The sequence below is a fragment of the Lepidochelys olivacea genome (assembly GCF_965140295.1).
Source record: "Lepidochelys olivacea isolate rLepOli2 genome assembly, chromosome: 3".
Classification (NCBI taxonomy): domain Eukaryota; kingdom Metazoa; phylum Chordata; order Testudines; family Cheloniidae; genus Lepidochelys; species Lepidochelys olivacea.
Genome location: NC_140413.1, coordinates 50,490,683 through 50,514,405, shown reverse-complemented (window position 1 = coordinate 50,514,405; position 23,723 = coordinate 50,490,683). Strand labels below are relative to the sequence as shown.

General features: G+C 39.5%; 1 protein-coding gene across 9 annotated transcripts in view; it reads right to left on the bottom strand.

The window, feature by feature from the left end:
• LOC311519079 (isoaspartyl peptidase/L-asparaginase-like) overlaps nt 1–23,723 on the bottom strand; it is a 240,120-nt gene that overhangs the window by 12,372 nt on the left and 204,025 nt on the right. For 7 of the 9 annotated variants that reach the window (XR_014711191.1, XM_084625299.1, XM_084625305.1 and 4 more), the window contains 2 exons: nt 12,257–12,367; nt 9,352–9,414 (listed from right to left, as the gene is read on the bottom strand). Coding sequence is in view for 8 of the 9 variants with exons in the window: in XM_084625299.1 (XP_084481425.1) it covers nt 9,352–9,414; nt 12,257–12,367 (174 nt within the window). In the remaining variant the exon portion in view is untranslated. The remainder of the gene's footprint in view (nt 1–9,351; nt 9,415–12,256; nt 12,368–23,723) is intronic. The other 2 variants (XM_084625301.1, XM_084625304.1) reach the window with 1 other exon arrangement.

Here is a 23,723-nt window from a genome sequence, read left to right as displayed (position 1 = left end):
TTTATTCCATCACTGCTATAAACCTGATATATAGACTTTGCAATCACTTGTATGTATATGATCTATTAACCATTTTAACTCTTTTTTTCTCTTCTTTTATTATTAAACCTTTAGTTTTTAGTTTTACTAAAGGATTGGCATCAGTGTTATTATTGGGTAAGATCTGAGTTATATATTGGCCTGGCTAGGTGGCTGGTCCCTTCAGATAGGAAGGACCCTATAACTAATAAAATTGCTTTTCAGTAACCATTCATCATAAAGTCTAGTGTCTGGGCGGAGAGCCCAGGGCTGGAATGCCTAAGGAGACTGCATTTTGACTTCTTGTAACCAGTGAGGTGACATGAAAGTTCACTTTTGTTACTAACTTGGTATAATTTAATGATAGAAAAACCACCAGTTTGGGGTGAGCCTGCCCTGTTTCTCAGTGGTCTGTCCTGAATTTGGCATCCTTAGCTGGGACCCACTGAGGCACAGTGACAGTGCCTAAAGATTCAGATAGGTGCCTGGTGGAATTTTCAAAAGCTCCTAAGGAGGCACTTTGGAGTCAGCCAATTGTAATTAGGGAGCTGTCCTGTTCAGGCAGTTTGCAAATCCCACTAGGCCCCTATCTGCCTCTTTAGGTGCCTAAATACCTTTGAACATCTGGCCCTTAGAAGTCTAAGTCTCATTAAAAGTCAACAGGACTTAGGCATCTTTTCAGTATTTTACCTTAGATCTAACTCTCAATGTTAAAAATATTTTTTTCAATTTGATCAAAAATAACAATTACAAAGACTTGTATCGAGCGGCCAAAGAAAATAAAAGGGCACTATGCTGATTTCTTACAAACAGAAATCAATGCATAGTCTTTCTCTTATGCAATTGTATGTATCACAAGGCAAAAGAAATCAGAAAAAGTCCCAACAGGACATGAATAGATTTTCACAGTGTATGTGTCACCAATAAAAATCAGATTTGAAGATTGAGAAATAATAACAAACATTGTCAAAAGTTATCTAGATTTTTTCCTACGAAGAGTGGTATAAAATAGCATCTTCCTTTAATTGGACTTCCTTCCAGTGCTGCAAGGTTTGCATTGCTGCCACTCAGGTGTAAGGGTCTGCCCATGAAGATTCTGTTGCAGGATCATGGCTGCAACTATAAAATCAAAGTCCGGCTACATGTTGCAGGTACCTCTATGGCAGTCCTTGTATACTCGCGTCAACAAAGTAATGCCCCAAACTTCTCATTAGCAACAGAAATATACAGAGGGCTACAAAAGGGGTTTATGTGCCTAATTGTAACTTGAGGTAACAAAATCCAAAATTTAGATCCTCAAAACCCCCACTCAGCTGCTGCCTAACCTGGTAAGAGCCTAACTTCTCACTGGTAAAGTTCCTTGCACTACTCTTCTGCTGGGGGACCATGTGCATTGCCATGTATGTTTTGATGCCCAGGATCCTAGCACACATCTAAACCCTGGTGGGATCCTCAATTTATCTGACCGGTGGGGCTTGCTTTTCAGAGCAGGTCCATCAGCTCAGGCTCTATGCAAAATGGGGAGGTGGTGGTGGCTCTCTTATATGCAATTGCCCAATGAGTAGAGCACTGACATAGAATGCAGGAGAGCTGGGTTCAACTCCTGACTCCATCTGATGTGGAGCAGGGGCTCAAACCCAGATCTCCCACATGAGTTCTCCTAAACACCAGGCAATGTGATATTCTGGCATGTGTCTTTCTTAGTCTCTTCTGTTGAAGCTGTTCCACTATGTATAGAATATTTAACTAGTCATTGAGCTAGAGAGAGTGAAAGTGACTCTTGAAATTAGGTCTCCAACTTCCTGGATGAGTGCTTTTACCACTGGACTAAATATCATAGTGGGAGCAGTGGAACCCTTACCAGTATTGTTTTATGCAGGACGCAATCTGGTAGGCAGCTTCTAAAAAGTGGCTGTGGGTATGCCTACAAATCTGCCAGCAAGCACCTTGCGGACTTTACCAGCAGAAATATAAGCACCTTGGGACTTTAGATGCCTACAGGGTGAGGCAGAAACTAAGCAAGAGTTTTGAGGATCTAACTTTTTTATTTCAGCGCCTAAAGTAGCAGGTAGATGCCTAACTCCCTTCTGAAAAAATTACCTGTTATATCTGGTTCAGACTACGTTTAGCAGCACTACATTTAGCAGCGTGCCTACATATTGTATATGGGACTAGCATATATTAAATACACACACAGAGAGACCTCATATAACATGTACAGAATAATCTTCCCAACATCAGTGTGAAATTATATTAATGCAAGACGCTTACAAGCATCTGTGTTAGTGATTATTTATATGATTTTTCATAAGAATATAAAATTCCTTCAATTTTAAAAATTAAAAATCTTTGCAACTGTTAACAACTACTAACCTGCTGTAGAAGCCATTTGTTCTGTATCTTTTAAAAGTCCCAGGAAATTTGACAGGTAAAATTAGATGAGGGTGAAAAGGGCTACAATATTAAGAATTGGCAGGCTGACAACAGGCATGAGTAGCCTTTCTTCTTCACTACAGATTTTAAAAAAAGATTTTATTTTTGATCCAAAGATAAGGTTATTTCGTATCTCCTGTTTTTTATGCCATGGCCCTTTATGCTGTGCCTGAAGTATGATATGTCTTTTGTCGTTAGACAAAGTGTTGTTTTCCTTTGCCTGCTGCAAAGCCATTAAATGCCACGTTTACCAGAATTTCTTCAACAAGAGCCTCTCAGATTTCTAAAGTGTTAAATTGAGGTTATTCAGTCAGACCCTTGGAAAAGATTGTTAGAGTACTTGCTGACATTGCTGAGGTTATTGTACATAAATTACTAGTAAAAGTAATTGTTCCATTTGAAAAAAATCTGAACAGGATTGTGATTGTGATGTATACTTTCTTCATTAAGGGTGTAATCCAGCACTCACTGAAGTCAATTGGAGTTTTCCGCTGACTAAAATGAGCTTTGGCTTGGGCCTTAATGAGACAATCTGAATGAAAACAGTTCTCTTTAAGGGCAAAAATTTACTTCTTGGATTTAGATATTGAATCTGATATTTAATAATTAGAGCTAACTAGAGAATAACAATTCTTTTCACAGAAACATTGAGGTTTTGAAATTTTCATTCCTCAGTGGAACAAAACCAAAATCTTTTGAACATTTTGAACAACAAAATTGTATCAAAATGTTTGTTTTTGAAATGTGCATGTGTAGCCTAGTTAGGGATGTGGGAGATTCAGGTTCAAGTCCTGCCTCTGGTTAATTCAAAGCAGAAATCATCATTCCACATCACTAGAATTCAGGCAGAACAAAGACTTGAACCAGGGTCTCCTGAATTCCAGGCCAGTACCATTATTAACAGGCTGTAAGAGCAGGAGCATGTGTCTCTTTCCTGCCTGGAGGCAACAAACAGTTCCAATGACGACTTAGACATTACTGAAACATCTCCAAAAAATGGTTTGGTTTTGAAGATCCAACCAGCTCTATTAACAATGCCAGCAGAATAGTGGAATCAGAAATCTTTCCTGTGGAATAGAGAAAAGAATATCGCCTTTACTTGTAAATAGAAATGCAGTCTGTATAGTGTTTGGTGTACATGTAGATTGAGAAGGTAGACAGCATGGACTTCTTCCCATCAGTTTCAAATGGTCCACAGATTCACAGATTTTAAGGACAAAAGGACCATTATCATAGTCTACTCTGATCTCCTGTATAATACAGGCCGTATGGAATTCCTCCACCAATCCCATAACTTCCTCTTGAACTACAGCATATCTTTAAAACAGACATCCACTTTGATTTAAAGACTGCAAGTGATGGAGAATCCACCACATCCCTAGGTTCTAATGGTTAATAACCCTCACTTTTAAAAAAGAGGGGCCTTAGCAAGCTTCATCTTCCAGCTATGGGATCTAAGTGCCTTTGTCTCATAGATTAAGGAACTCTCTACTACCTTCTTCCCAGTAAGGTATTTATAGACCATGATCAAGTCACCTCTTTAACTGCTGTGGGATAAACTAAACAGACTGAGCTTCTTTAGTCTTCCACTATAAAAGGCATGTTTTCCAGACCTCAGTCATTCTAGTATCTCTTCTCTCAACCCTGGCTAATTTGTCAACATCCTTTATTATTATTTTGTTAGTTTGTAGTGCAATAGCACCTAGAAACTCCAATTATAGACCATGCCCCTATTGTGCTAAGCACTATACAAACACATAAACAAAAATTCCCTTCCCCAAGGGGGAAGTATCCTAGTAACTGTCTCATTAATGCCATATACGGTGGTAATCACACCTCTCTACTGCTGCTCAATATTCTCTTGTTTATACCTCCAAGGGCTACATTTTTTTTTTAGCCACCACATCGTTACGGGGCGTCAAGCTCAGCTGGTTTTCCACCATGATCTTTAAGTCCCTTTTTGAGTCCCTGCTTTTCAAAATATAGCCCCCCATTCCATAAGTGTGACCTACATTCTTGGTTCCTAGACCTACGATTCAGCATTTAGCTATATTAAAACACGTTGTTCACGTAAGCCCATTTACTATGTGATCCACATCTGTAGAACTGACCTGGCCTTATTATTTACCAAACCAGCAAATGTTTGTGTCAGCTGCTAACTTTGCCAACAATGATCTTATGATTTCTTCTAGATATAAGATTATCATTAGGCCAAGAACGCAGTCCTGTGGATCCTATCAGAACTGCCTCAATTGGATGACTCCTCCACCTTTACACCTAGTTTTTGATATCTATCAGTTTTTAATCTATATAAGATGTGGATTGATTTTGTACATTGATTTTGTATAGGTTTTTCATAATCAGAATTTTATGCAGTACTGAATACCATATAGAAGTCTAGATATGTTATGTCAACAGTTATCTTTGTCAGCCAAACTTGTAACCTGATCATAAAACAATAATGTGTTTGCTTGACAAGACCTATTTTACACAAAACCATATTTATTGGCTTTAATTATTCTACCATGCATTAATTCTTTAATGATTGCATCCCATATCAGGCTTTCTATGATTTTGCCAGGGATCAATGTCAGGCTAACTGACCTACAGTTATACAGGTCATCCCCTTTGCTGTTTTTAAATATCGGTACAACATGTGCTTTCTTCTAGTCCTCTGCAACTTCCCCAAGTTATCCAGTCCTGCAGATTTAAAATATGATTTACATTAACAGTTACTCTTTAACATCCTTCCCAGTTATTGATGTAGAAGAATTTCATTATCATTGTAAATTGTGAATATCCAGCTTCTTGATTATGATGCTTTCCTTGTTTGCATCAATTTTAGCATGCACCAATTTCAGTCCGTCTCTCCCCCCCCACTCTCTCTATACTTATTTATGGTCCAGATTGTCCCCTCCCCTCATAAAACCTATAGCAAGGGGCTCTGGGAGGCAAAATATTACTTTGTAGAGCTCTCCTCACATCATACTATCAGGGGGAGAGAGGTTTGCCAGAAGGCATGCCCCTAAACAAGAAAGATTCTTGCGCATCTGCAGGAGAACATGTGCCTTTTCACTAATTGTAGCCCCAGCCCCTCTTGCCTGGTTCCTTGACTGCTGCAGACCACAAGTCTTCTGGTAAGGGGTAGGCTCCACAGAAGTGATAACACAGAGAACTATACTATCTTCTCCTGGGATTCTCTGCAGATGAGGATGCACTTCTCTATGGCCACCTAATTTCCACTCCTCCTCCCCCGGCTCCAGAGTGGGCCATGTTAATTAATCATTTGACCAATTGCTTGCTATGTGTAACTACAACACAAGTGTTAGACAATCAGTCTGTTGTAACATTGTTTCAACAGCAACAAAACCAGGAATAGAGTTAAGTTGCAGAATTATAGAAGTATAAGATTGATCAGCAGTTAAAAGGAATAATTATGTAGTAGATATCTAAATAAGGAAGGCGAAAACACAAGACCTGTAGGCTGAGGCCTGCAAGATTTTAACCTTCGCTATTTTAGGCCTTGGAGACAAGAAATGCTGACATAAGTGACTGAAGAATAACCTGATGCCATAAGATTATGGGAAAAGAGGTACCACGGGGTAATGCTGCAAAAAATTAGCTGGAAGATTATTTTTAAATCACAAAAAATGTGACAGAGTCACATCTGTCTCTAACATGTGTCTTCATTGCAGGATACAGGTTGTACATCAATGTTAATGAAACTAACAGGAACTATACACAACCTATAGGAAATGGAGTCCCTCAGGTTTCTAGGAGACACCAATAAGGAAAAAGAGAGTTGACACTTTCATGCACACGTGCAGAATGTACATATACAGAGAATCACATTATAAAAAGGGGGTGCTCAGAGTGGGAAAATTAAGCTTCCTATGGGAAAACTCCCGCAGGAATCATCCCTCTACTGATGATCAATCAATGGGAGACCCATCAGACCCTAACACTATCTAGGAGGATGTGAATATCTCTATAGTTAATACTGGTTCATGGATATATTTAGGAGTTGTATATGCTGTGACATTCACAACTTTGTTGGTAACTTTAATAAAATTGATAACAGACAGTGGACCTTGTTCTTTTGATTGTATGTGTTACTTGCCTATGGTTTCATGTGTTCCTATGAGCTCTACATCTGAAATAAGCAGAGGTAACTCTGCTCAACTCGAAACTGTAGCTGCCAGAGACAAACCCTCGATGGTGTAACATAACATCATTAAAACTAACTTTAAATAAAAATAAAGGCTACACCAAGAGCCTGTAGAAAGGCCTCCACAGGTTCTGGAGGAGATTTGAGGAGTCGGTGCCTCAGTGGTGGCTGTTCTCCCACTTCTGCACAGTAGTGGAGAGACCCATACATGGAGGATCTTGTAGTGTGCAGATCGGATAGGGCTAAGTTATGCCATTAAATAAAACTTACAGCTATTCATTTTTGTTGACTTTAAATATAGTAGGAAATATTTGCTAAAACCATTTAGAAACTTTTATACTGTATTAGCAGATCATGTCTCATTCAGTCTGTCAGGTTTGACATAACACAGTCAGTTATGTTGTGTAATGTGACAGGCTGACATAATTGGAGCTGTCGTGTCATGTGACAGGCTGACATAATTGGAGCTGTCGTGTCACCTAATGATAGACCATACGTGAAAAATGGGGAAAAAAAGACATGGCTCAAAATATCATAGCTAAGATGATGATGGCTTTCAGTAAAAATTATGCTCTTGCTAATTAAATTAATTTCAAAACTATAAGATATGTACATATGTGTAAGTCTGTATGTGTTACACATGCACACATTATATCTATATATAGAATTATAATAATTTACATTTTTATGGAAAATCCCTATAGAATTTAATATGGGTGAAACCAATAGGAGTCTATTGAAATGTAATAGCATTATATAAAAATTGCTCTAACATTCTATAGAATTAAATAGCTAATAACATTCTTTTTATAGGACTTTTTAAAACCATCTTACAAGAAAATTCTATCATATGGTTAAAATATATATAAATATTATCATGTAATTAAATTCTAGAGGATAGCTCCATAAGACTGGTGTCATTTGGCTTGAAAGACTCCAAAGGAATGTACAGTGTTATATTTATTACCTGTAGATTTACCCACATACAGCAAAGTTGTAGTACTATTCCCCATTGAGAACCTGCATACAGTCACAGTAAATGCTTGGGAATTTTTAGAGAACATCTGTTACTGTTACTTTGTGATGGCTATTACTATTATACTGCAGTAATGCGGTGTTGTTGTAGCCATGCTGGTGCGAAGATATTAGAGAGACAATTAGAAGAAAAAGAGGAGCTCTGTGTAGCTCGTAAGCTTGTCTCTCTCACCAACAGAAGCTGGTCCAATAAACAATATTACCTCACCTACCTTGTGTCTCTAATGCCAGATAAAATGAACACAAATTATGCAAAAGTATTTTGTCCAAAGTTTTGTATTTTACGAAAAGCATCTAAAATCTTGTACTCCAGAACTCTGACCTTGCGGAATGCTATCGTTCTAGAATGCTATGAAAAGTAAAAGGTGCACATTTTCCTTGTCACAACAGCTGAGCACTGTCAACTCCCATTACCTTCAATGGGAGTTGAGGGCTCTCAGCACCTTGTAGGTCTGGGCCCCAAATGAAGATCTCTGTAATTTCCAACTGTTAACCATGGACCCAGCTGTGCAGGCCATGCCCAGGAGAAACTCCTTACTCGGTAAGGGCTGAATGATTGCGTCCCCTGGGATCAATTTTTCTGACTACTTCTATATGATCACATGATTTGCCAGAGGTAATTTGACACAAATCTAGACTTTGTCATACATCCATTTATAACAGATACTTTTCCTTTGTGAGTTCCCTTCCTTTTTAATTAAAAAAAGGACTCCTGGTTGTTTTAACCCAGCTGTGTATTTCTTTAGTAAATAAGGAGTCTTCATTAATTTAATTTATTAAACATTTTACAACATAATGGAGGAATATACCCACTTTTTCCTTCTCAAACTGATATTGTAAAGAAGCAAACAAGATTATACAAAGCCGTTAAAAACAAGAACTCATGACATTTAAAATGTATGCACAGATTCCCCAAGAGAAAATAAAAACACATTCAGGAGGAACTCACTTCATAAAGATGAAGTGACACAGAGTTTTATCTAAATGAAGTAAAATCCATGTAGGGGAAATAATACAGCTGCCAGTTACTTACCAACAGAAATTCAAGGTTGGAGAATACAGCATGAGAAGGAGAGCTACCAAAATACCAGCTATTGATCTAGGTCATCCCCTCCTGTAGTAAATCCTGCAGGGGTGGGGGTTGTAGATAGGAAATCTCTCTGGGCAAAGATCTGTTCACAACATCCTGTCAGGGGTAGGTCATGTGGCTATTCCATAACATTTATTTTTTCAAGGGCCTTTCTTTTAAATTATTTTAGATTTATTAGAGCCATCTAATATGCTAGTCTATAATGTTATAGAGAAACAAGAAAAGTATATATATTGATTGATGGTTATTTTTTAATATGTGCAATATGTTTTTTTTAACAAATAAATGCAGTACCATGAGGTTAGCCAAGCTAGAAATGTGTGAACAAATAATTTTTGGTCCACCAGCAGTTCTGAAAAATCAGCAACAAGTCAGGTCAAACTGAATCCCAAATATTTTGGAATTCTCAGTTAATTGAAAATGCTAGAAAAGTTTCATTTCAGCTCAAATGAAATGTTTTGTTTCACACAAAATATTTTGTGTCAGGTTTTTTTTTAATAAAAACAAAGGAAATAAAGCGCTAGATTCATAAAACAAGAGGAGGTGGTAATGCCCCCTCATTCCCCCCAACCTTTGTACCAATTAGCCCAATGGTTAGGACACTCACCTAGGATGCAAGACACCCAGGCACAAGTCCCTGCTCCAGGGCAGAAATTTGAACCTGGATCACCTGCAGTCAAAGGAAATGAAGGATTAGATTCACAAAACTGGTCTGGAGTTAGGGACTTGTATCCAAGTCTCCCCGCCATCTGAGTGCCTTAACCACCAGGAGATTGGCTATTCTGAAGTGGGCTGCTCTCAGTCTCTCCTGCCAAAGCAGTTCCACTTAGAATAAAATACTTCAATCATCATTGAATAGCTGCAAGAATACCTCTATTGGCTGGTGGTTAAGGCATGTGCCTGGGAGTGGGGAGACCTATGTTGAAGTCCCAGAGCAGTGATTCAAAGCATCTCAAGTGAGCACCTTAACCACTTGCCTATTGGGTGTGAGGCTGGCATTATCACCAGTGGTTTTGTGAATGTTTCCTTAATCTCCTCATAAATCTATCCCAAATAATCAAAATGGTTCATTTTGATACTGTAAAAATGGTTCATTTGATACTGGCAGAAAAACAAGATGTTCAGGCCAAAAGCGTTCACCAGAATCAACCCAAATTTGCTGACTGTTTTGGTCAACCCAAATCTGCCTTCTTTGGTAACAAAAAAGATTAATCCAAAAAAATTCGCCCAGCTCTAATACCAGCTTTCCTGCAATGCAAATACCCAGCTTGAATTCACCTGAAATTGGATCCTCTTTCCTATTTACTTTTAAATATGGTAAACAATGCAATAGTCTTTAAGGAATATGCTATTGATAGGAGAGAATAAAATTCATCATTTGGAAAAACAGAGTCTATTAATGCTGTTTTCTTTTTCAGAAGAACTTCATTGCACAGTTTCTCAGCAGCTCTCAGAGTGCTTGATCAGTTCAAAAACAGGCAAAGTTAATTAATGATTTCAATTTCAAAGCACCTTTGATTAACTGAAGCCAGTACATAGAGAGGCAAACTACTTTTCATTAATGATTCTTTTTATCGTTTCTATTATAAAATGCCTCTAATAGACAGCACATATTTTCAAAACAGCCTGTAATATTAGATTAGAAAACTAATGCTGTTCACATCTGGGTACATGAGCAAAAATAATTAAATTTAATAATAATGAATAAAAAAAAACCTTACAGTAATTCATCATGCTGCTACTGTCGCATGAGCAGTGAAGTCTGAGTGGGTGCCAAATTAAAAAATGAATCCATAAAAATATGCCAATTACTATAACTGTAATAAAATTCCAATCCCTGTTCAAGTGAATGTGAACCATAATAATCATTCTGAATCTCAGTGGGGCCTTTGGAATTTGCATTTCAAAATTGCCCCCAAACATACAATAGACAAGAGTAGTGATGTATATTAACTTTAGAGATCATATACAGCACAACAAGCCAAGTAAAATAGTGGCTGTCAAGGTTCCTTCCCTACTCTGAACTCTAGGGTACAGATGTGGTGACCTGCATGAAAGACCCCCTAAGCTTATTCTTACCAGTTTAGGTTAAAAACTTCCCCAAGGTACAAACTTTGCCTTGTCCTTGAACCCTATGCTGCCACCACCAAGCGTGTTAAACAAAGAACAGGGAAAGAGCCCACTTGGAGACATCTTCCCCCAAAACATCCCCTCAAGCCCTACACCCCCTTTCCTGGGGAAGGCTTGATAAAAATCCTCACCAATTTGCCTAGGTGAACACAGACCCAAATCCTTGGATCTTAAGAACAATGAAAAAGCAATCAGGTTCTTAAAAGAAGAATTTTAATTAAAGAAAAGGTAAAAGAATCACCTCTGTAAAATCAGGATAGTAAATACCTTACAGGTAATCAGATTCAAAACATAGAGAATCCCTCTAGGCAAAATCTTAAGTTACAAAAAGACACAAAAACAGGAATATACATTCCATTCAGCACAGCGTATTTTACCAGCCATTTAACAAAAGGAAATCTAACACGTTTCTAGCTAGATTACTTACTAACTTTACAGAAGTTCTGAGTCTGCGTTCCTGTGTTCCAGGCAAAAGCATCACCCAGACAGGCAAACCCTCTGTTTCCCCCCACTCCAGATTTGAAAGTATCTTGTCTCCTCATTGGTCATTTTAGTCAGGTGCCAGTGAGGTTATCTTAGCTTCTTAACCCTTTACAGGTGAAAGGGTTTTGCCTCTGGCCAGGAGGGATTTTATAGCACTGTATACAGAAAGGTGATTACCCTTCCCTTTATTTTTATGACAGGCCCAGACTCATTCATTTTTTTTTACAAGATATTGTAGACAAGCCTAAATTGCAGTAAGTGGGGAGATCAATCTAAGTTACACAACATCAGCTACATGAATAACATAGCTGAAGTCAACGTACTTAGATCTACTTACCGTGGAGTCTACACTACGCGATGTCGACTGGGGACGCTCTCCCTTCGACTCCCCTTGCGTTTCTTATTCAGGTGGAGTTCAGGAGTCGACGGGAGAATGATTGGCGGTTGACCCGCTAAATTGACCACTGATGCATCAATCGCTGCATGTCGAACCCCCGGGAAGTGTAGACAAGCCCTTAGTGTTCCTACATTTATTATGCTGTTTCCTAAATTTAATCAATGGTCTCAAAATACTTTGCATATTTTTCCCAAAATCATTATTTGTATACTGAAAGCTTCTGAAGGCACATACGTATGATTCTGATTATTTAAGCATCCAGCATTCTTCTCAGTTTTGTATACAGTGTCATTTGTCAAGCTTAGGAAATAGGGTTAAGAGTAAATAGAGAACTCTGTATGTTCAGAAGTTTTTAAAGTGTCCTCTTACACATCTTTTACTGCAAACAAACTTCCCTTTCAGCAGTTAAGAATCGATTGTTACTTGTTACAGCCAAGAAGAGTATTGTATAAATGTCATTTAAGCAATGCAGATGCATTCATCAATGTGAGGGTCATCTTACCTTGTTCCATATGAAAGAGGATAAGCCTTGCAAGAGTGACTTTCATGATGGACTCTCCATGACCAGTTGCAGAGACAGCACCAACAAGGTTGTCAGCATAGCCACCTGAACCTATTTACAAACAGCATGTAAATAATATGGACCAGTATAATCTGCTTGGCAATTTTGGCACAAATGTTTGTAAACAAAGCAAATTTACTCTCAGTCATTGTCACAAGAAAAGCTTTGAAATACTTTACATTTATTATTTTGCACTGCACAGCCCCTAAAATAAAATAGGAACTTACCATTTAAGGCCTACAAACCCTGAAGCAAGCAGATACTTTTGATGGCTCAGTTTCCCACAGCCACTGTACTTCAGTGGGACTCCTTACTTTCGTAAGGACTACTCAGATGAGTCGGGGTTTCAAGGAGTGGGTCCTAAGAGCTGCTAACATTTCAGAAGCATCCAAAACAAAATATAAGTCTCCTTCAGGGCAACTAGTTCTTTAATATAAGTGAATTATTCAAATGTGAATTTCACAGGACCCCTCTGATCTCCATTTATCTCTCCAGAACCCCACCACCACCATTTTGGCTGATACTTGACTCTGTTCCTCAGGCACTGGTAAGTGATATAATTTCCCTTACTAATTCCCCATCAGAGTGCACAGTTTGAAAAAGGATAGCAATTACATTTAATGCACATTTCATTCTCAGAACCTATTTGCAGAAGAACATTACAGAAATAATTAATGTGCTTTGTCATGGGAGGAGTCAAAGAAAATGTTCCCCCAGCACCCAAATGTAGTCACAGCTCATTCCATTATTTGGGAGCTCATTGATAAACCTTTCCTACATGTCTGTAGCCAACCATGGACTGCACTGTCAGTGAATTTCAGGAGTGAATTTGACTCTTTATGAATAGTGCTTCTCTTTTTCACAGCAGAAGCCTTGATATCTTTCCTGAATCTGTTGCTTTTCCTCCCCCTCCCCTTGCAAAAAACATATCTTAGTATTCTCCTGGCACACCAGTGAGGCAGTCTAGAAATAATTTGTCTTTTTCCCTAAAACAAAAGTTTTCTGCAGACATTTTGCTTTCCTCAGCAGTATGAATGTGTTTTCTGAAAATATCATGTAAAGAGAAAAAAGACTTGCATAGGCAACGCTGCCACAAGACCCATAAAGTAAATGACTTTTATTGTATGAATGGAAGTCTAATCAATTGGCCAAATTTATCAGCAGGCCTCAAATATACACTCACAAAATTTGCAAGTGCATCCTTTTGCATTCACTAAGACCTGCATTTGTGTGCTTAACTTATGCATATGCAAATGGAATTCAATCTGAGCAGAAATATGCAAACAGCGGCACCTGAAAATCTATGGGCACATATAGGGAGGCTGGTTGAAAATATGGCCTTAAATATTCATTTAATAATTAAAACTATTAAAGAATGTTCATTTAAGATAAAGGTAATATTGAACTGAAGAGATTTTCCAACTTACAAGATATATATTTTTAAAAAGCTAAGTTTGTTTCCCTTGCTTTAAGAAAATCATTATTATCTAGAAGGGAATATAAAACGATATTGTCAATAGGGTGACCAGATGTCCCGATTTTATAGGGACAGTCCCGATTTTTGGCTCTTTTTCTTATATTGGCTCCTATTACCTCCCCACCCCCTGTCCTGATTTTTTACACTTGCTGTCTGGTCACCCTAATTGTCCATGTGTTAATTACAGTGTCAGAATAGCCCTGGATATCAGACAGTTGCTGATGATGGCCATAAGATTTCTGGAATATAAATACAAGGCATATCAGCTCATTTCATTACTCCTTTATATGAGCTATCTAGTGCTGCTAGCCACTGGAAATGTTAATGATTTTTCATAATTTATGTAAATCCCCAACTGTGATTTTTCCATGTATTATAGATGCAAAATATTTCTTTTCTTTCAAGTAGTCAAAAGTTCTTATTTTCCAAGAAAATGTTATTTTAGCTACTAGATGGCTTATATGGAATGACATGGTGATATCAGTCCAGTTCCTTGCAGACAGATATTCACATCAAAATGTCACCATAATACACTGTGTTTTTGCAAATGCTTTTGCACATGCTTAGTATTAGATATGTAACTACTGCTATTGAAGTCAATAGAACACATGTGAGTAAAGTCAGGCCATATGTAAGTGTTTGATGGACTGGAGCTGTAGTTAGTAACCTTTTTGCCAGTATCAATAGCAAGTCCAAAACCAGAATGAGCATGAAGACTGAGGTCTCATCTCTTCCTGGGTGGCCCCTGAGTCAGGGTGGAGAGACTTTGACAAGGAAGTCTGGAGAAATTTGCAGTGAGATTGCCTGTGCTGTACTTCATCTGCAGTTAAATAGAGTGCACGGCAGTCAAACTGGTACCTTTCTTAAGCAATATATTCACTCCATTCACTCGAAAATATTACAAAGACTCAGAAGAACATGAATTCTGCACTCTTGGAAAGGATGGATTTCTGTGATAAGCAGCTTTTTGTAGTGCTAGTCAAGGGACCTGACAAGAAGATGATTGTGTGCGTGACTGTAAACTGCAAGATGATGATGCTTTCTTGACAAGAAAAAAGTGAGCAGTAATACATGTGAGAGAAAGCTCTTGAAGCCTATGACCAAAAGCTGCAGAGTCTCAGGAATCATAGAATCATAGAATATCAGGGTTGGAAGGGACCTCAGGAGGTCATCTAATCCAACCCCCTGCTGAAAGCAGGACCAATCCCCAATTAAATCATCCCAGCCAGGACTTTGTCAAGCCTGACCTTAAAAACTTCTAAGGAAGGAGATTTTACTACCTCAAATCCCATTACCTACAGTGCCTAACACATTCCAGTATTTCACCACCCTCCTAGTGAAAAAGTTTTTCCTAATATCCAACCTAAACCTCCCCCACTGCAACTTGAGACCATTACTCCTTGTCCTGTCATCTGGTATCACTGAGAATAGTCTAGAACCATCCTCTTTGGAACCACCTCTCAGGTCGTTGAAAGCAGCTATCAAATCCCCCTTCATTCTTCTCTTCTGCAGACTAAACAATCCCAGTTCCCTCAGCCTCTCCTCATGAGCCATGTGTTCCAGACACCTAATCATTTTTGTTGCCCTTCGCTGGACTCTCTCCAATTTTTCCACATCCTTCTTGTAGTGTGGGCCCCAAAACTGGACACAGTACTCCAGATGAGGCCTCACCAATGTCGAATAGAAGGGAATGATCACATCCCTCGATCTGCTGCTATGCCCCTACGTATACATCCCACAGTGCCATTGGCCTTCTTGGCAACAAGGGCACACTGTTAACTCATATCCAGCTTCTCATCCACTGTCACCCCTAGGTCCTTTTCCGCAGAACTGCTGCCTAGCCATTCGGTCCCTAGTCTGTAGTGGTGCAGTGGATTCTTCCATCCTAAGTGCAGGACCCTGCACTTATCCTTGTTGAACCTCATCAGATTTCTTTTGGCCCAATCCTCCAATTTGTCTAGGTCCCTCTGTATCCTATCCCTACCTGCCACCATATCTACCACTCCTCCTAGTTTAGTGTCATCTGCAAACTTGCTGAGAGTGCAATCCACACCATCCTCCAGATCATTTATGAAGATATTGAACAAAACCGGCCCCAGGACCGACCCTTGGGGCACTCCACTTGACACCGGCTGCCAACTAGACATGGAGCCACTACCCGTTGATCACTACCCGTTGAGACCAACAATCTAGCCAACTTTCTACCCACCTTATAGTGCATTCATCCAGCCCATACTTCTTTAACTTTCTGACAAGAATACTGTGGGAGACTGTGTCAAAAGCTTTGCTAAAGTCAAGAATCCACTGCTTTCCCTTCATCCACAGAACCAGTAATCTCATCATAGAAGGCGATTAGATTAGGAGATGTAGGTGAATTGACTGGGAAGGAAAAACTTTCTAAATCATGTACTTTCTAAATCATGTACTGTAGATGGCACAATTTTGAAACTAGTTCAGAAAACAAAAGTACCTTAATACGTGTCTCAGTATGCAGAAACAGGGATTTTGGCAGAGAATGGACATAAAAGGACTCATAAATACTAGATACACAGGTCATTAGAGCATGAGGAGAGCTGGACAGCTAAACCATAGGTGCTGACTTCTACTGGCGCTGGTGGGTGCTCGAACCTGCTCTGCCCCGGCCCTGCCCCGACTCCACCCCTGCCCTACCCCTCCTGCCCCCATTCCAACCCCTTCTCCAAAGTTCCCACCCCCTCCCTGCCCCTATTGTGACTCCTTCCCCAAATCCCCACCCTGGCCCCACCTCTTCTCCACCTCCTTCCCTGAGCGTGCCACGTTCCTGCTCCTCCCCCCTCCCAGAGCTTGCTACAGCTGTTTGGCAGTGGCAAGTGCTGGGAGGTAGGCAGAGGAGCCAGAACATGGCACACTCAGGGCAGGAGGAGGAGGTGAGGTGAGGTGGAGCTTGGCTGCCGGTGGGTGCAGAGCACCCACTAATTTTTCCCTGTAGGTGCTCCAGCGCCGGAGCACCCATGGAGTCGGTGCCTATGAGCTGAGCATCAATCATTATGCTGTAGACCAGAATCTAGGTCAAATCCCATTACCTACAGTGCCTAAGAACACAGTGAATAGCTTTGTAAAACTTTTACTTTGCTAGAATTTATGGATAAGCAGACAAAAGTATTCTGCTCTGTATAAGGAGCTTAATTTAAGGCTACATCTATACTATGATCTAGGAATGTGATTCCCCTGCTCCCTACACATACTTGTGGTAGCTCTTATTGAGCTAGCATGACTATAAATAGTAGTGTAGCCATGGTAGCACAGATTGGAGAAACTCCAGAGAAGAGCAACAAAAATGATTAAAGGTCTAGAAAACGTGACCTACAAGGAAAGATTGAAAAAAATTGGCTTTTTTAGTCTGGAGAAGAAAAGATTGAGGGTGGATGTGATAACAGTCTTCAAGTACACAAAATGTTGTTATAAAGAGGAGGGTAATAAATTGTTCTGCTTAACCACTGAGGACAGCACAAGAAGTAATGGGCTTAAATTGCAGCAAGGAAGACATTAGGAAAAACTTCCTAACTGTAGGGATAGTTAAGTACTGGAACAAATTACCACAAGAGGCTGTGGAATCTGTGTTATGGTCTAAGACAAACACCTGTCAAGGATGGTCTTAATAGTACTTAGTCCTGCCTCAGTGCAGGGGACTGGACTAGATGACCTATCGAGGTTCCTTCCAGTCCTATATTTCTGCAATTCTATAGCAGTAACAGAGGCATAGCTTAGCTGTGCTGAATATGTACTCATCAGTTTCATCCATGTTTGGGTATTGCATGGAGAAGGCATGCATCTGCTCCCACCACTGATGCTACCCTGGCTACACTGCTATTTATACTCATGCTACCTTAATGATAGCTACCATGAGTATATGTATACATAAGCACCAATTATTCCATGGGTGCTCCAGGGCTGGAGCACCCACAGAAAAAAAATAGTGGGTGTTCAGCACCAACTGGCTGAAAATTGGAAAAAGTTTTGTGAATACAGAGTGACTCAAAAGATATTTAAGATAAATATATGTAGACAATTAATGAAGCAAAAAGCATTTGCTTGATGGAAAGTGAATTGAAGAAGATCCATTAAAGTCAAATCACCTGCTACTGTTGATGTTTCTTAAGAAAAGGGATGCCTGTGGGAGTTTTGCCTGCGTGAGATGTGCAGGAATAACCCCAATATGTTGATATTAGTTGACAAAGACTACTAATTTCACAGCCAACGTTTAAAATTGTAGAAGCAATCCTACCAGACGCAAGCGGAAGTAACATGATCACTTATTATTGAATCTGGTCAGTTAAATCTGACCACAGATTTCCACAGTAAGAAAAAAAATGTAAGAGTACAAGAACATTAAATTGACAAAATAGTTATTTTCACGTAACACAGTTAATTCCCAACAAAAACCAGCCAGTGTGCCACTGTATGATGGTGATATTAATGTGTATTAAAGCAGTGCTTCAGAATCCCAGTCATGGAACAGAACTCCATTGTGCTAGCCGCTTTACAAACACAAAACAAAAGATGGTCCCTGACTCAAAGTGTTTACAATATAAGAGGGAAGATTCTGAATTCCAAGATTGCTATATCCTAGAAGATGTAAATTGATCACAAAGTGATTCATTGTGCCAGAGTGGAACATTGAAAGAACATTATTGTGAACTGTCATAGGGCCAGATTGCGTATACTTACAATCACAATCCTATAATAGAAATCGCAAAGGAAGTGAAGAGGAGAGGGAAGGGCCCTGAATCCTCTCCACTTCTCTGCAGCTAAAGAACACAGCCTGAAGACTTCTGATGAGAACAGCACTTTCCTGGCACTCTTGGAACCCCTGGACCAGATCCTCAGGTGGTATAAATCAGCATCCTTCCATTGGCTTCAGATGAGCCGCAGTGATTTACCCCAGCTGGGGATCTGGTCCATTAAGCCTGCCCCAGTCACAAAGGCTTCAGGTACTCCTACTGAGGCAATTCATCTTTCTGCTGCCCCGTACTCTGCCAGAGGAGTCATAAAGACACAGTTTTGTCCATAAGGGGAATAAATGGGTGTTACCTGAACCTCCATGTAAACCAGCAGAAGTTGGCCAATTGGCAGCCCCTATGCCCTGATCCTTCAGGGACCTTAGGTCCTTGCATTAACATGGAAAAGTCACCAAGGCTGTGAAATAATAGGAGGGATTTCTGTACTGTAGTTGCACAATTAAATACACTGTCCATCTGCTACAGTGGTTTAATACAAATAGTGTGTAGGCTTTCTTAGTGACTTCAGATCATGGAAATACTAAGAACAATTAATTGTGTACTTTGCATATTATTGTTACCCTTCATAGCTCTCAGACTTTGAACTTGAATTTTGCTAGTTTAATTCCTCCCCAAATTACATTAATATGTATGTGTGTTTGAAATGCTGAAAACCTATTGAACATAGTGTTCATCAGAGCAAAATGTTTAAGAGCTTTTCTTTAAATAAAAGACCAAAAAACACAAACATTGTTAAATAAGTCTTTAAGAGGAATGGGAACTGATGTAGAAAATCTCAGCAATTAAAATACGATTAAATTTAGTATGATATAGACTAAACTGTCTCACAATAAGACTGGGCTTAACTAAGGTTACTTGAATGAAAAATGTTATTTGTCCAACCAAGTAAACTTCCCCCTCTGTAGTTCACCTGCCTCCAACCCCAACTTTACATTTGAGATCAGTGTTAATACTGCTGCCATTGATTCATCTGACTTTTATTAAGGATATGTCTACACAGCAAAGAAAAACTCGCAGCTGGCTCTAGGACCCTGTGGGGTGGAAGGATTCCAGAGCTCAAGCTCCAGCCCGAGCCCTGAAGTCTACACAATAAAACAGACCCGCAGCCCGAGCACCATGAGCTGGAGACAGGTGTCACAGGCCAGCCATGTTTTTTTCTTTGATGTGTAGACACACCCTAAGAGGATATGTTCTTGGGTTCCCATGGGTCTGTTGCCAATGCTTCTCTATCATTATTCCCATCTGTCAGCTCAGTAGTGATGATGAGCCCAAATGTAGTCTTTCTACCGGCTTCAAGGCTCTGTTCATCTTTAAACCTTTTTGTTCTATGTCATTCTTCACTGTGTCTATTCAACTCAGCCTCTGTCTTCCTCTGTTTCTAATTCCTGCCATGTCGGTATGTAGCGTCAGGTATGGTATCCTTTCCAGGTCCATTCTTGATATCTGTCCAAATCATTGCAGTCATCTTTATTGAATCTTCTGTAAGTATTATTTCTTGCCTTAGCCATTGCTTTTCTATATACTTGTGTATAGTTTGTTAATGCAGGATTCAAGCTGGGCAACTATTCTCTTCAAACTAAGCACAAAACCTCAGTCAAGGTAAAAATCACCAGGGCTACATTCACCAGGCAATGCAGGTCCATGCATAGGGCCCTGTCTCATTGAGTCACATGATCTCATTTGAATCTCAGCTTTCAATTAAAAAAAAAACCCTAAACAACAATATTTAAAAACAAGAACTAAGTGAAACCATTGTATTGATGTGTGCCTAAGTCTTCAGGCAGCCTGAAATAATAACTCTGAGATGTGAAATGCCCCATCCATCTTCATGGGTTGTTAATTCTAAACTTCACTGCAATGGCTGTGATGAACACAGCCTCGTGCAAGAGTCTCAGTTCGGGCAGTCTGGGTCTCACCTTGACCCGCACAACAATGGGTTCAAATCAAATCAGCAAGAAAAAGGCAGATTCTATAAACATAACATAAAAGGCCCTTGATCCTCAGAGCTTTCATTTCCATTTACCTCCAACAGGCACTTGAAGGTGGTTACTCATTTCTCAGAGGGAAGGAGACTGGCTGGCTGGCTTGCTGGCTGAGAGTTGTTACTCCTTAGCCATTCCAACCTCTTCTGCACCTTCTTTTTCTTCTGGGGTTTTGTGGTGCAATAAACTCACTTCTTGAATCTATGACTGGCATTCACTGGATTTCATAGATAGCTTTTTTACTTGGGCTCCATTTTCCTTCTATTCTGGCCAGGTGTTGCAAAGAAAATGTTGTTACTCTAAGGCTTCTGAGTTTTCCATATACATATTTCCTTTCATGGATATCAATATCTCCTAGTCCTGACAATTCCATAGGAGACGATTTATCATTTCCTGGTCTTTACATGTTTCACATAGTCCAACCTTATGTTTCTTTACTATACATAGATTCCTACAGTTCTCACCATTCCTTCCTTAGCTCATTTTTTATTAAAGGTTTAAATTCCAGTTTGCTTAAGAGGAACTCTAGGTCAACTTGTTCAGGCTAAATAGCATTTTTTGCCTCCTTGTTTACCAATTCATTTTCAGCTATTCCTACATGTGCTGGGATCCATGCTGTTATTACAGTAACATCCAGTTGTGCCAATTAGGTTGTTAGCAATAATATTACATTAAGTATTTTGTTTCTGCTGTCAGACTTGCCATTGTATAGTGCCTGAAGCCCTGATAAGGCATCAGACAGGATGGCCATGGCAGCTGGCTGCACATCTAAGGCCCAAGTTGTCCCAGCAATATCCCTGTTAGCTCAGCTGTAAAGATAGACATAAAGTTACTTAGCCTTATGACTTACTTTGAGTCTGAATGCGAGCACACAGAAAGCTGTTCCTACTCTACTCATTCCTTCCTCTTCTGAACCATCAATATACATTTAAAAATCATGTCCCCACTTATTTCTGTCCCTTCTCTTCCTGTTCCTCTCTTTTTATAGTTGGGCTTGCCCTCATTAGTTACTGAAGGTGTTGGTGTTTCTCTCCATAATTGGCATTTCTCACAGCTGAACTGGGGTTTGGCTAGTTTGACTGTCTGCAGGCAGGGAAGGACCTTAACCTTTGCATGCTTGGGTTTTTTATGGTGTTTGTAGACACTACTGACATCACTCCCCTAATAGATTCTATGGGAGGGGATCCTTGCTCTGCCATCATAGCTCTGTTTGGGTGGTGTGGATAGGGCCACCTCATATACTGCTAACTTCGATTGGGTGGGTGAGTATTCAATCTTTCTTCCTCCAAGATGGACTCCAGCCCACCTGAAGACAGAGAGTGATGGTCCAGGCAGAGGGGAAGCTCCACCGTACCCAGAGATGACACAGCCAGTCCAGCAGATGTCTCTTGTGTGGGTAGCTCTTGACTCCAAGGAGACGTGGGGCCATAGCACAGAGGAGAGAGTCACGTAGGAGACAGGTTTATGCAGGTATAGCTAGGGTCCTGGATTGCTTTAATCTAGCTCTGAAAATCACCCATTTACAGAGGGTCAGTCCTAGGCCTGTGGGAGTTAATTGGACATAGAGGCCTTTTGTTGACCCTTTGCACAGAGGTAAATTTCACCCTCCAAGTAGAATACAATTCCCTGTTCACAGATGTCATTTTAGGAATAAGTAGTTAATTACAAAGCTGAAACTTTCTCCTGAATTCTTACTTGATGATCAAAAATCTGATTCTATGAGGTTAAGGGAAGATAATGAATATTAACTAATTCAAATAAACTACAAGAAAATTTAGGAAGCCTTGAATTTAAATTTGACCAGAATACAAATGGGAAACATTTCTTTTCCTGTGAAACTGCCATTTAAAGTTTGCAGTCTTGTTGTAGTCATGTTGGTGCCAGGATATGAGCGAGACAAGGTGGGTGAGGTAATACCTTTTATTGCACCAACTTCTGTTCATCAGGCAAGTTTTCAAGCTCCACAGAGCTCTTCTTCAGAACTCGAAAATTTGTCTCTTTCATCAACAGAAGTAGGTCCAATAAAAAATATTACCTCACCCATCTGGTCTCTCTCATGATCATTAATACCTTAAAGTGGTCAGAGCCTTGGTTTTACATCACATTCAAAAGAGTATCATGACCCCTAACACCACACATAGATATTGTTCTATACCTCACTGAATCAGACGTAAGGGAATCACCCAAACCACTTCTTAAAGCATCTTGATGGTCCAAGTCTCCTTTGCAAATATCAGACCTAATCCTGTTTAGTTTATGAGATCTGACAAAATTACCGAGTTTCATTTGTCATATGTGGCACTGTCTGCAGAGACATCTGTGATCAATGAGGGAGATACCTGTTTTATGTTTATAAATATTATATGATCATTATTCTTTTATTGTTATTGTATTGCTGGCTATTAAGTACCAAAGGGTTAAGTCTTGCAAGGACTAGCTGCACTTACATTTAGAAAATAGTCTATGATTTAAGAAAAGTGCTATTGGCAATACTAGACCTGAGCAAATAATTGAATTTTCTGTGGCTGAGCAGAAGAATTTGAAAAAATATTGTTTTGTTTCTAAACCTGATTTTCTGTTTTGGGGTGTGTGTCTCAGAATGAAGTATTAACAGTTCATTCTGAAAATGCTGAAACGAACCTTTCTAACTTTTCCTAAAAAAATTTCCATCGTTTTTTATTCAGACAAAAGTATTTACTGAATTTGACTCAAATTTTGGAATAGTTTTGGTCATGCCAAAATTGCATCTTTTCTCAAATAAACTACTAAACTGAAAAAATTCACCTAGCTCTAGTCAGTACTCAGTCAGACAATCCAGGTGTCATTACCTCTGAAGTTTCACCTCCACTCAGCTCTGGCTGGTCATGCCAGGGGAGTGGGAAGATACTGATGGGACACTAAAACAGAGTCTGGTTCTGATAAAAGCAGCCTGAAAAACAAAGAGAAGAGACTCTGGGAGAAACAGAGAGTGGTTGTGGAAAAACACAAGCTGATTCTCTGGTTCTGAAGTGGTGTCTGAGCTAAGTTAAACGCTGATTAACCTAGCAAGGAAAGCCTAAGTTTAGGTATAATAGAATGTGTTTGGGTTTCTAATGTTTTAACAGTTTCTCTCTGCTTGTTAAATGTCTATGAACCAATAAGCCATTCTTGTTTTTGAAGAAGTGTTGATC